At 29.9% G+C, this 14,943-nt stretch overlaps 1 protein-coding gene across 2 annotated transcripts in view; it reads left to right on the forward strand.

The window, feature by feature from the left end:
- Positions 1–10,727, forward strand: part of LOC106677279 (uncharacterized) — a 179,062-nt gene extending 168,335 nt beyond the window's left edge. The window contains exons 3-5 of one of the 2 annotated variants that reach the window (XM_014415103.2): positions 1,398–1,600; positions 4,571–4,810; positions 8,218–10,727. In XM_014415103.2, the coding sequence (XP_014270589.1) occupies positions 1,398–1,600; positions 4,571–4,810; positions 8,218–8,329 (555 nt within the window). In that variant the 3' untranslated portion in view covers positions 8,330–10,727. The remainder of the gene's footprint in view (positions 1–1,397; positions 1,601–4,570; positions 4,811–8,217) is intronic. The other variant, XM_067052955.1, reaches the window with a different exon arrangement.
- Positions 10,728–14,943: the final 4,216 nt, after the last annotated feature.

Raw genomic sequence — 14,943 nt, forward strand, 5'->3', positions numbered from 1 at the left:
AATTATTACAATATATTATAATAATGCTACCAGAACGTTTATTAGAATTTTTTAAACTGGGGGTTTTAGTTGGACGGGTCCGGCCAGGAAGGATTGCCTTTTTATAATTTTTGTGTCACGATCTCTGCTATTTTGAGATTATGACATGCCGTACATCGACCAAACATACTCGCTATAAGTGTTAGAAAGTTGAGATAAGTAAGGCTACCACGGAGAGCAGGAGTGGAGGGTTTCACGCCTTTTTCTAATATGAGGAGTTTTTTAAATATTGCTCGATCTGACTATCTAAGTCTCCTCTTCAAGTTTAAAGCAAATATATCTAAATAAGGAGGTAATTATGAGCCTGAGGGCTTTAAAAGATAGTAGGTAAGGAAAGTAAAAGATACAATAAGTGTCATAGTTTTTTCTGGAAAGGGTTTGATAAAAGGCGATTCTGAAGATTTTGACTATTGGATAGTATTTTATGGGGTTGTTATTTGGGAACAAGATGGACCGCAAGGTAAAGTTTATTGTTAGTGAGTTAAACCTATTACAAATGCCTTATTTTGTCTGCATTATGCTTAAGTTTGTTTTCTACGGCCCACTGGCTTATTCAGTTCTAGTTATCTTGAAGTTTTTTCATGGCTATTGATAGACCAGATGGTAAATTTGGAAAAAAGGTAATTTTGGAAATATAGTATTAGGAGTGATGGATGAGGAGGAGAAGGTATTAATGTATATGAAAAATAGAGTGAGGAATAGTGATGAACTCTATGGTGCCACAGAACACCAAAGAAGAGGGGCAGTGTCGTGCATGGAAGTTGACCTGGGTCGACATCATACTGGGATCGATCTTGAAGGAAGGACTTGAACCTGAGCATAGTACTGTTGGGTAAAGAAAGGTTTTGGTGTTTGCTTAGGGAGGTGTTATAGTGAAATGTATCAAGCACTTAAGAAAAATCTAAAACTATAACCATTGCTTATTCCTTGGTGTTCGATGGTGGTTTGGAGGTTGTGGATTATTATTAGGAGTGCAGATTACATTGAGTAGCTTGGTAGGAAATCTTATTGAAGAGGGTTGATAAGGGAATGTCCTTTAAAAAAGTTTGAAAGTTAGTTTTTAGAGGTTAGAGAAGACAGAAATGAGACATAAGTCATTAAGTGAGAAAGTATTTGAAATTCATTTAAAGATCGAACTCACATGGTTTTCCAGGAAGAAGAGAAAATGTAGTTTTGCAGAGAGTCATTGTAGATATGACAGAGTATAGTAAAAGGGCTGGAAGACAGAATTTTATTAATTTTACAGAGATGTTGTTGGATCCATAATGTACAGGATTTTAGGATAGTGTTTAGATTTTTTTTGCAATTATTTTGATGAATTAATATATAAATATATCAACACATAAAACTGTTCTCAGGCCGAGAGAGAGGATGACTACTGGCGTTGGGTGAAGTGCCTGGCAGCTGAGCTTCTGAGGCAGACCCCACTGACCTGTCTCCCCTACCTCGACATCCTTGGCATCACAGGAACGCTCCGTAGGGCTCAGAGTGAGGGCTGTCTGTCTCCACAGTCCAACACCTCCTGCCTTCCAGATATAGTTGTCGACACCTGCAGGCCCAAGTAATGGAATTACTATTAACATGTTGTATTATATGAAGACTTTTTTTGTTTTTTTATGTATATATTTGTAGGAAGATGGTCTGATTGGCAGTCAAAAACTAGTAGAAAACATTACTTATTAGAAACCAACAAATTGCCACACTTTGCTAGACTAAATAAAAACAAGATACAAATATTGTGAAGTATGATAAGACTATAACAATATAGACTGAAAGTTATTTAAAGAAAAAATATATTAAAAAAGGAACAAATTAAACTAAAAGGGTATAAATATAAATTAATCGAATATATATTAATAACAAGTACAATAATGAATAAAAGAACTGCAGTAATAATTAGTGAAATAATAATTATTGGAAGATATTAATTTGATTGTATGAAGATGGTTAGGGTGATGGTCTAGAAAGTTAAAAAAAATTTAAAAAACTGTCTTGACCACCATCCAAAGTAATAAATAATACAAGTAGTAGCAAATATAGTAAAATTAAAAGAAGAAAAAAGTGAGTGAGGAAATAAAGGAGATGTAACTAAGGTATAGTTACAAATGGAGGGGATAGACCCACATAGATAAATAAAGAGATAATATAGGAAAATGGGAGTGGGTGACTCAGTGGTAAGGCACTATGATACTAACTCCGAGGACCCAGGTTCAAATCTGGCCGTGCCAGATAATTATTTTCTGGTTATTTTACAGCGCTACTAAAAAATATCAAAAATACAGCTCTCAAGAAATTTATCAATAACAATTCAAGATTATTCCATGGCATATCTAATATATTTATTACATTGATACTTAAGAAAAATCTATTTGAGATTGATAATTCTGAAATGAGATGAGGTCTTTACAGTGTCGGGTTCGAATCGGGCTGTGGCAAATAATTATTTTGTTTCACTGTAGCCGTGAGTCAGTTCTACGGGCTCAGTAGCCCTCCGGTGTTTATCCAGACTCATAAAGTAGGTATCCGTAATTGGGTAAAAATATGGCAGTCTAGCAACAGTACTTCCTTACAAAGTACTGTACTCCTTGGTCTTCAGATTTAATTTTTTTTTAATATGTAACAAATAGAGAAAAGGAGTTTAGGCATCATCATTAATCTTATCCTTAGAAATATTTTACCTGTTACGCTGTTGCAGTAATGTTCAGTCTTCTCATGGCTACTTTCATGTAGATTGATAGCGATAGGCGGATATTTCTCATCCAAGCTGAGTTAGTGAGTGAAAAGGTGAAGACCATATGTTAATCACAGGCAGTCGTATTGCTATAGTGTCTTTTATGATTTATAACTACTGTCACTAAGGGTAGTATCAAAAAAACGAGAATGTCAACCCAGAATTTATGTAAGCCAAAAAAAGTGTCTGAGTAAAAATCTTACGGTCTAGCATGATTCTGACCAAATCACCTCCTTGCACAACCGATGGTTCAGTAACAGTAGTTCCTTAACAAAGTGCTGCGCCCCTGACCCTTCGTGGGCTGTAGCGGTGGAGATTTAATTTTAATATAGGATAATGGGGGGGGGGATATGTTGGGGAGAGGTGGCATGATGGATGTAAGGTGGATGGGTAATGGCTTAGTAAAAGAAAATTTGTAGTTAGTGAGAACAAAAAGCAAAAAGATATTGAATATATAAAGTTATATAAATAGACTGTTCCCATTTAGCTCTGATGAAGCCTTACAAAGTGGGCTGAAACGTTGCTTACTAGTGTAGTTTTTCTTTTATTTTGTGTACCTTTCTTTACTATCGACTCAGACCATCATTCTTAACTATAACTTTTGTGATCTTTTAATTCAGATCCGAAAGTCACTCTATACTTAACCTTGCTTTTCCTCTCAAAAATTTATGAACTTTATGTTAAGTTGTAGAGTTACTGAATTACATTAAATTTATATGAAATTAAAAAAAAAGATTTCAGACAGTAAAAAAAAAAATATCAATGCTCATTACAGCATTATGTTTAAAAACATTATTTCTAAAACCAAAAGAAATATTTGTATACCCAAAATTAAATATTGAACATTATATGACGTATGGAGCAGAGACCTATACCATACAATGTGATCAAAGAAAGAAACATCTGACTACAAAAATGGAATACTGGCAACAAGTGGCAGGAATATCCAGAATGGATTAAATAAGAAATGGAACGATGCCAGTTGAAAAAAAGGATTCTGGATAAGATTGAGGAAAAATGTCTCAAATTTATTTGGACATTTAAAAAGAATACTTGAAGGAAGATTACTGAGGGGGGTACACTTGTAGAAAATACATGGTAGAAGAGGCTGATGTAGACCAAGAAAAACCTGCGACAATGAAATGGAAGAATCCTCGACAGGGCACAGCCTCAGAGAGGAGTGGTTCTTGGGTAGGACAATCTGGAAAGAGGTGGTACCAAATATTAAGGAAACCTATGAGTGGAAAATCCTAAAAAAAAAAAAAAATTATGTTTTCATTCCTTTTTTTGTAGCGAGTATATTGTATCATTATACTTCATTTTGCTTATATGAGAAGTTTTCTATCAAAATTTAATATATCCATTTCTAAAATTTAAAGATTTTTTTAAAGTTCAAAATTCTAATTTTCATCTGTCAAATAGTAGTTATGAATAAACATTTTCAACAAAAATTCAACTTATTCTCACAAGATACCCCAATAGCTTTCCAAAAGTGTATATTTTGAATTTTTATAGAAAACTTCTCATATTTCTTATAAATGAGGCATTCTGTTGTGATGTATAATAACTGATAAATTGAAAACTTTCACAATTGTAAAACGTTGGTTTATAACAATGTTTTGCATTTAACAGGAGTCACTTACCATAAATTGTATCAATATTATTCTCTTAAGAAAGCAAATATTCTAAAGACTTGAGTTTTTTTTTTTAATGTACAATTCTGTTATTCTATTGGGACTTTGTCCCATAATAAAGTTTTATATTTTATTTTATATATTTTCATGATTTTTTTTTTTTTAGGTTCGGGCGGACAGATGAGGGTCGGGTAAAAACTTGTACAACAGCCTACATGCCAGTGAGAGAGAGGAAGAAGATTTGGGAAGAACGTAGTAGAAACGGTTCAGCACACGGGGGGTCCCTCGGCAACCTCTCCGAAGCTTGCAAGGCATCCTCCCACCTTTCTGTGCGACAGCTCTGTCGTATGTTCGAGACGTCCTCGTCTTCTCTTCCCCCGAGGCTGTCTTCAACTTACCTTGGCATGTATGATACTTTGAATTTTCATAATATATTTATATTATATCTCCTATAATTGGTTATTAGATCAGATATAAAGTATCTTATAACATTTTACAATTACTTATGATATTACCAAATTTTCTTTGCCTCAGAATTTTATGATTAAATGTGTTTTAGCAATACAAAGTAAGTTTATTTTTTTAGATGAATAAGTTTTTTTAATGCTTATTCTACAGAATTGCAGAAATAGCCGAATTTTATCATATTTTGGATTGTAAAAATGCTCGTAGCTTTACAACCGATTATGGTAGAGGGATTGTATGGTAGCTTATTTTAAAGTTTAGTTCATGTATATTCATTTGATATGTAACATGAAAACCTTATATTAATAAAAAGAAAATGAGTTTGGTCAAAATAACTCAAAAAAGAAAATAAACTATTTATTATGAGCTAACATTTCGCCTCACATTGCTGGGTTTCATTAGGGCTGAAAAAGATACTAACAGCTAAAATTAAATGGCAGTGTAAGATAATAAGATAACATGAAATAAAAATAAATTATGGTGTGGTTAAAAATTATGTGAAAATTTATATAAAAATGAACAAAGTAAATTACTTATTTTCTTTAAATTACTTAAATACAACCATACAATAATTTATTTTTATTTTGAATTATCTTATTCTCGTACTTAATTTTACTTGTTTACGTCTTTTTTAGCCCTGCAAAGCGGAGTGAAATGTTGGCTCACATTAAATTGTTTTGTGACTATTTGACTTTTTTCTTTGACCGCACCCGGACTGTATATATTTATATATTACACATGGTCAATCAATGATGTTCCAAAGAAATTAATTTCACTTATTTTTAAAATTTTGAAAATCTCAAAAACACTGTTCCAGGTTTATTTTTTTTTTTTATAAAAATTTTTTGTTATTCTGGCTTATTGGTTATTGGTTAGATTAATGCTCTATCAAAAGATAGTTTTTTAAAATCGTTTTCTCTCAAGAGAAATATTTTTGTTAATTTATAAAATTATCAACTATATATTTTAGGAAGGTATTTTGCTTCATATTGCTAATTAAATGTTTTATCTTAAAAAAAAGATTAAATCTGTGCCATTACAAACCTTGAAGGGTCAGGGATCTAGTGCTTTGTAACAAAATACTGATACTAGACCAATAGTTGTGCAAGGAGGTGATTTGGTCAGAATCACACTCGACTGCCAGATTTTTACCCAGTTAGGGTACCCATTTCATGAGGCTGGGTAGACCCTAGACGGCTTTAGAACCCACTAGGCTCACTAATGGCTACAGCCATTTTATCCAAGAATACTCAAAATTCATACACAACAGTTTACTCTTTATTTTTATATGATGAATTTTAGCATTTATTTAACAAGCCTTAAAATTAGCTATAAAATCATCTGTTGTATTGCTATAAGTATTCTTTCACTTTGATAATCTTCATGTTTTATTCATTTCCTAAAGATAGAGTTGAGAATAATCTAAATCTTTCTTGCTCGTGAGAATTACAGTTTTGTGACATGACATCTTTTATCTTTAACATGTTTTTGAAAATGAAGCATTATGATTATTTTAAGTTGATTTATAAAATTTTTATGTAATTATTGTTAATGAAGACTCTAGGATAACTCGATGAGAGTTTATTTATTTAGTTGAATAGTAAATGTTAATGTTAGTCACCATCAAGGTCAAATCATGAGTCACAAGCATTAGTATTTCCTTTGGAGGATGTTTCTCACGCCTCAGCCTCAAGGAGAAAAACTGTCTCATTCCCAACGCAATAATTCCTAATTACCTTAGCCGCTGTTAATGTTCAAGGTTTCATTTCTCAGGGGCGTGTCGGCTTCTTTCATCATTTGTCTTGCTTCATAAATTATTTTGTTTAAAACAAATACAATGATTTTATTTTATTGTAAAATTATAATAAATATATGAGAAGAAGATGTTTGCGAGCATGGTCTCACTGACATATATAATAAACATATATAAGTAAAAACTTATTTATTAGTGCCAACGTTTCGGCCAGAATTTCAAGCCTTCATCTGGGCAAAGGACAAAAAACAAGATAAAAACCATAATGAATAAGAAATATTACAGAATGATTAAAAAATGAGAAAACAACATATAGATGAAGTCTGTATGAGAATAGTAATAATAAAATTAATTAAGAGATAAGAGCAAATAAAGTACATATGAAAATCTAGTTAGTAAATATATGTACAAAATGAAAATTATTTAAAATAAAGTGATGAAGAAAAAGGGAAATAAAAAACATATATGCAGGTAATTAAATATGTAAGTAAAATAACAGAATTAAAGAAATAAAACATAAAATTATAGAAGCCAAAAGGAATAAAGAAATATTTTGCTTCAATAGTAATAATTACTTAAAATTAAAGCTATGGGAAAAAAAAAATTGAAATAAAATAAATATAATTAATGAAATATGTAAGTAAAATACTAGAATGGAAGAAATAAAATATAAAATTAGACTAGACTGAAGGAGTAATTTGTAAATGCGACAATAATAACAAGAGGTGAATGTAAATTAATTACGTGGGTTAGGGAGAAGTACTAAAAAAAGAGTAGAGAAGAAGAAGGGGTGTAAAAAGAAAGATGAGGAAAAAAAAGGGAAATAAAACATAATGGATATGATTTTATTGCTCAGTAGGATAAAAATTTAAATTGAGACTATAGATTACATAAGGTAAAACTATTTTTCCTTTTTTATTTGTCATAATCATAAAACCTTGGGTAATCGAATCCTATGAATATTTGTTATTATATATTTGTTTTTATTCAATATTTTTTAACACTTGGTCTTCAAAAAGATTTTTTTTGTTAAAAATCTGTAATTTGTCCATGTTAGATTATTTCAACGAAGATAAGACATACCTGATATTAAAGAACACTTAATTGTACATTGAATTACCGAGTTTAATCAAAATCATTTGAGCCGTTTTTGAGAAAGTCTTAAAGAAGTATAAAATCGATTATATAAATGTGGCTTTTCGGGTGGGTCTGATTTTAGCAAAAAAGTTGCTGTTGTATCCCAGGTATACACCTGTACTAAACATGTAACTTATTGTTTTCCTACATATTTAACTGCTCTAAGGAATATTGTGGCAACATTTGTTTAGCCCCACAAGGGTGCCAAGAATTTTGTTTTTACCCCGGGTGCTGTGGCAAAAAATGTTGGGGAACAGCTGCTCTAGTCAGTGTTGTACTCTTCTTATGAATGTAGTTGAGTAATTTTACAAAACTATTATTTCACATAATTATATGATTATTATATTAATAACATTTGATTATATTTAATAACATTTGATACAATTAATGTCCATTTTATAATATATATGTATATATTTATAATGTTTATTGAATGGACCATTTATTTATTTCCTTAGGAAGGAGAATATCCCCTACTTGGTGAGCAGGACGGGCTCCGAAGAAATGAGGGGAAGAAAACAGTTCAGAATATCCGATATGAAACTCAGGCATCATAGTAACGTGCGATGAATTGATGCCTGATGATCCTGTGATGTGTTAATAATTATTCGTTGTTATTTATGTTTTGTTAAATGCCTTTGTCGCTTAGCTCTTGATGTTCTTGCCTAATTGAAAATCAAAAATATTTTGTTAGCTGTTGAATAATTACTTGATAGTTTATAGATTTTGTTTATATTTGTTGATTTTTATCATAGCAATATTGCTCTAAGCGTATTTTTCAGTAATACTTCTATATTTTTTGCAATTATTTAGAAATAACTTATTGAATCCTGTTGCCCACTGAATTATAAATCCAGATAATTTTAACAAGTTAATAACATGGTAAAACTTTCTTACAATTTTAGATCATATCATTGGTCTGAAAGAATAATGATGCAACTTTTTGAAATGGATTTTATTTTTTTTAGCAGGCTCTTAAATGCATTTACTTCATGTTTGTAAGTATAATTATGTCGATTTAGTGATGTATATTAAAATCCATGTTTGAGTCCCCTAATACTATAAAGTCCAATTCGCAAAATTTTGTAGTTGCGTCATTATTTTCCTTAAGCAATGATATTTGGTTTTAATGAACCTTTATTGATTTATAACTTCCCTGTTATGATAGCAAGTCATCTTTCTCTGTAGATTTATTGAAATTCTATTAAAATCGGTGCACTGTTGCTCATTACTAGTTAGATTTCTTTCGACTTTATAAGATATTTTCTGTAAATATGTCTATAGTTATTATTTATTGTTATATGTTTGGATATAATCTATTATCAGTGTGATTCGATGTGTATTGCCTTATATAGTCTACTTAAGGCGTCATTTAGGTATAAATTTGTGGACTTTATGAAAATGTAACAATGGTTGAACAAGAGCTTTTAAAATTTTTTTTTCTTTGTTTCAATACCAGATATGGTATTCAAGTTCATTGTATTTCTTATTGAAATCATAATTCTATTTTTTTTTTTTTTCAAAAACTAAATTACTATTTTTCTATAAAAATTTAGATTATTTTATTATATTATAAAATGTGATGGAGACTGATGGTTAATGTAGCGTTTAGATATTGTGTGGATTTATTTAGAGAACTTTTTATTGTCATTTACATCTGACATAAGAATGATAGGTAATATAAAATAAACTAGAACGATGGAAGAATATATATACTTATTATTGAAAGATTGTTGCTTGACCGTTTGTAATATATAAATGTAAGATGGTCTGGATGTGGTAAAAAAAAACTCAAATAGTAATTAAATTATTTATTATGAACCCCAAAACGCAGGGTTAAAAAAAATACAAACAACTAAAATTAAGATTTACAGTGAAAAGTATAAATAAAAAAAATGACTAATAGGTATTAGACAATTAATGAAAATGGAAATAATAATAAAAAAAAATTGATAAAAAAAGAAACATAAAAATACTGTAAACAATAAAAGACGGAAAGATAAGTAAAATAAGAATAAAAGTCTAGAAAAAAATTCAACAAAATATGACACCCACCTTATTACCGAATGGAAGTAAACAAAAAAATGAGTTGACGGCGGAGATCAATAGGATGGAGGAGTGGGAGGAAAGTGGTGGTTAATAGATGCGTTACATTTGAAGGCAAAAAGATATAAAATAATATTAAAATAAAGATAATATTAGGAAACATTAAATATAGTTAGGCATCAAATGATAATATATAATAATAAGGGAAGAAATTATAAAAAAAAAAAAAAATAAATAAAACAAAATTAAATACTTTTTTTTAATTCTTGTTTATTTCTACTTCTCACCATAAATCTTAATTTTAATTGTATCTTTTTTAGCCCTGATGAAGCTCTGCAACGTGGGGCAAAACGTTGGCTCACATTAAATAGTTTAATTACAATTAGAGTTGTTTTTTTACTGCACCCGGACTGTCTTCCTTTTATATATTAAACACATTCAATCAACGATGTTATATATATTTTTTTTGTACAAATGAATTTATTAAAAAAATTTTTTTTTTTAATGTAAAAATATTTAACTTGAATACTAGGTATAAAGTCGTATCAGTATACTAGCTGCATTTAATAAAGAGAAACTTTAAGTGTTGTAATGTAAGTATGCGATGAGTTACCTTTTCTACTTGCAACTATCTTTTCTTCTAAGGATTCTATGTAACCCGAAGATTTTTGATGTTCCCTACTGTTTGTGCAAAATACTTACTACAAGCCAAATGCTGATCGCACATTACCAAATGTTGTTTATGGTTCTTAGAGAGAATATTGTAATATATAAATATATTTCTGTGTTGAATGTTTATTTGTTGTGGCCAAATGTTAGTTGGATGTTGATTTTTTTTCATAGTCATTTAAACCAAATGGATAGATTTATGTTATGATGTATTTAAATTGTGTATTTTGTAAATAAAAATTAAATTTATGTATTATGAGAGTTATAACCCTTAACACCATTCCTCTTATTTCCTAATTATTCATGGTATATATTTTTTTAATATCAATATTTAAAAAAAAAGAAGATAATTCTAGAAGACATTGAATAAGATCATCAATTAACATAATACCACAATAGCCATGATCTTTAACATGTTAAAGTGTGTTAAATGGAGAAATATTTCCTTCTTTTAGCATGTTAAAACGATATAATATTTAACCTGATTGAGAGTCTGTTAATAGGTTTTTCAAATGTTTCTGTTCTCATAACTCCCCTTGTTTGTAAAATGTCAGCGTAGTATCCATTAGGCGTTTGATTTTCCAGCGAACAGGTTCGTTTTTATTCTTTTTTTGTTTTCTTTCCCCTTTATTTATTTTGACCCCTTATTTTCTCCACTTTTATCCATTTTACTTACCCGCGTTATAAGTTTTGTTCACTGTATTATTATTGGTGTTTTCAGAATTTTTTTTTTTGCTATTCATTTCTTGGTATACTTTACTTATATTTGGCCTCTTTATCATCTATTATTGTTACAGACATTTTCTTCCTCTCAATTTTTCTTTTCTTTTCATATCTCAATTTTTAAATTAATAATAACTAATATGTTCATACTTCTTTGCATTATATAACTTTATTTTTATTTCATTTCCTTAATTATGTTATTTTACCCACTTTTTCAATTACCTATGTATACATTTTAATTCCCGCTTCTCTCATCACTTCATTTTATTAATTCTATTTTGTAAAATTATTCATTTTATGTGTAAAATTATTCTTTTTTTTTTATTTTTTTATACTTACTGTGGTTGTTATCTTGTTCTGTTTTTAGCCCTGAAGAAGGCTAGAAACTCTAGCCGAAACATGGGCACATTAAAAATAGGTTAATCCAACTTATTTGTGTTTATCAATGACCGCACCCCCAACCATCTTCTCCTCGTTAATCATCCACGGTCAACTATCTCTCATAATTTCTGTTCTCGTGTTTTTTTTAAACTAATAGATTATTTTTGTTATTAAGCAGTATGCAGGTCCGACAAGGTGTCGGATATTATCGTCATTTTTATATAATCTTTTGCTGTGTCTTAGCCTCAGGCTCTAGGAGATACCAGATGAATTTTCTCTTGTTGGATATTAGAATCTAGGGATTTATTTATTAGTACCTTCGAAACGATCTAGAAGAGATCGACGATAGGAAGTTTAACTTCAGATTATACTGTAATAATAAAGGGACCTCAAGGAGAACAATCAGGTTCAAATAAGAAATAGATGATTTTATCAGTTATTTATTTTGATTTATAGAATGTATTTGTAATTTATAATTATAGAATGTACTTAGTATTTAAAAACATAAATAGTATAAATAGAAAATTTAGAAATTTTCCTTCAGCAATTTTACAAATTTAATGTTGTTCTTCCCCCTCATTTTTATTATTAATTTCAGACCAAAATGATTTCATTTAGTTACATCTTCCAATTACCAAGTGTTCTCCATCCCATTAAAGGGTCATAAATAAAAAATAATTTTGTAGATTTTTTGAATAATATTCTCTGCCTGCCTTTGCTAAAGCATAAAAGTGTACCATAAGATTGAATGATGAATTTAGAATACTTCAGCAGCAAACAGAAGAGATCTTGAAAGGTATAAATAATGTCAGTTCTTAGCGACAGAATTTGAAAGAAGTGCTGTAGAAAATAGGATTAATTATTTTGTTTGTAAAATAAAACGGTAGATGCGACACTGGTAGATAGCTTCATGTCCTTTGGGGCGAGAACAGTCTGTCGTGGCATCCATTAGTACAAACACACTCTCTTTGTCTTTTTTTGTAAAATCCTTCCTAAATTCCACAACAAGAATGTTTTGCACCTGTGCCATTTGCATAGCTTATTAAAACTAATGTTTTAAAAAGTTAGATGTTACTATTAACACCAACTTCAATGATTAAAATTATTCTCAATTATTTATTTTAAAAAACTTCTAATGTTTCGGCCCTTAGGCTATTCTCAAGGAGACAACCTTAATCACTAATGTTATAAATTATTAAATTGTCTTTTTTGCAGGCTATTGCCCATGTCTTCCATAAACTACATAATTTTTTTTTTATTTAATAATTTATTTATTGTTATTTACAAATATATACAACAAGGAAATTTGCTGTAGGTGACGTAATGACATGATACAAGCATGTGGAGAATCCACTAATGGTTTAGTGGAGCCCCAAAGCTCAACTCCGTATGTCCAGATAGGCCTTATAACAGTCATGTAGTTCAGTCTTTTATAATGGATTGACAATTTAGACCGTTTGTCTAGTAAATGTAATAGTTGAAATCGACGAGCAGTTTCTTGTCTTTTTAGTCTTGTATGAGGATTCCTAAACTACATAATTTTTTTTTTTTTCTAATAATTTATTTATTGTTATTTACAACTGTATACAAATATATACAACAAGTAAATTTGCTGTAGGTGACATAGTGACATGATAAAAACATGTGGAGAATCTACCCATTGATAGAACTCCTATAACATTTCTAGAAGAGGAGAAGATCTCAAGGCCATCTTCTTTTCAGACACCTAGGAGGATTATTTGGTAATGAAGGAGAAGCCAGGTTAGAAACAAGTGGATTTGGGTGGTTGAGAAGTTTATCATGGAAGGAATGGTATGGACTTGATTTGTGACAAAGTAAGGAGCATTAAGGATTTTGGACTGAAAGGATTGGATCGGGAGGAATTTGATGGTTTAGTGGAGCCCCAAAGCTCAACTCCGTATGTCCAGATAGGCATTATTATAGTCCTGTAGATTAGTCTTTTGTAATGGATTGGCAATTTAGACCGTTTGTCTAGTAAATGTTGCAATAGTCGGAATCTACGAGCAGTTTCTTGTCTTTTTAGTCTTGTATGAAGTTTCCAAAACTACATAATTTAAATACAAAAGTATACTTCAAAATTTGTTTTTCCTTTTCTATTGACCTTATTAACAAAATCGACAATAATAATGTTAATTAGGATATAGTTTATATAAGAAATGGGCAATTAGCCTACAAAAAAGACAATTTAATGAATTATGACATCAATAATTATATTGGTAGTTTTTTAAAATAAAAGGTTGAGAGAAAAAGTAGATCAATTGAAGTTTCTGTTAATGATAATATAAACCACTATCCAACAATCAATATATGAAGTTGGATGTTAGAGTCATGTTTCCCAAATTTGTTTATTTTCTATAATTTTAAATTTTTATTATTTAAAATTTGTATAATTAAAAAAGTTTCATTTATGTATCTGAACATCATTCATCCTATTTCCTTATTATTCATGAGCCATTGCTTCAGATTTATATATATATACAATTTGAATAATGTCGAGTCATTTGAATCATTACAGCAGTAAATAAATCAAATTTTCACCAAGTATAGTTATTATATTGGTATCATAGATATTGTTCAAATGTGAAACCTCCAGACTCTGTTTCATAATAAAGTAATAACTAATGCTGTTAGCTTTATAATTTGTTTAAATAAAATAAATTTAATCCATTTAAGTCTCAAACAATCTTTATTAATATTTTAAATGCCCAATGTTTTGGCCAAACTGTCAATTCACAAGTACAATCTTAACTATAATGTCAAACCTCACATCCCATTCTTAAAATCGTTTGCTGGAAGAATAACAATATTATTTGTTGTCAAGGATTAAATAACATTGTTGATAAATGAGTGATAATAATGTGTAAGATTATAATTAAAAATATTAAATTTGTTTAAATAAAATAAATTGTGCAACTGAGACTGCCTCAATAGAGATGAATATATGGAAAAATTAAGAAAGATAAAGGTCCTTGCGGGTGCCAAAGAGGTGAGAAGAGACTGAGTATGGAGTGAGGAAGAAAAAAGAGTGCAGTCTGAAAGAATGAAGAAGAGGTGAGAAGAAAGGAAAGGAGGAGAATGTGTGGGGATAGTTGGAAATAAATATTTGTGTGGTCTATAAGGCTGTCTCCTTTCTAAAAAAAAAAATATTTTGATATTCCAGTTTGTCTCAAAATTGAATTAAATTTTACAATAATGAGGTGTAGATAGTTGACCGTAGATTAATGATTGGAGAAGTTTGTCGGGGGGGTACGGTCAGCAAAGAACAACATAAATAAACAAAACCATATTTATTTATTTTATGCCGACGTTTCGGCCTGAGTTTCAGGTCTTCATCAGGGCTATAG

The sequence above is a fragment of the Halyomorpha halys genome, unplaced genomic scaffold, assembly GCF_000696795.3.
Source record: "Halyomorpha halys isolate HHAL.00 unplaced genomic scaffold, Hhal_1.1 Scaffold92.1, whole genome shotgun sequence".
In the NCBI taxonomy this organism is placed as follows: Eukaryota; Metazoa; Arthropoda; class Insecta; order Hemiptera; family Pentatomidae; genus Halyomorpha; species Halyomorpha halys.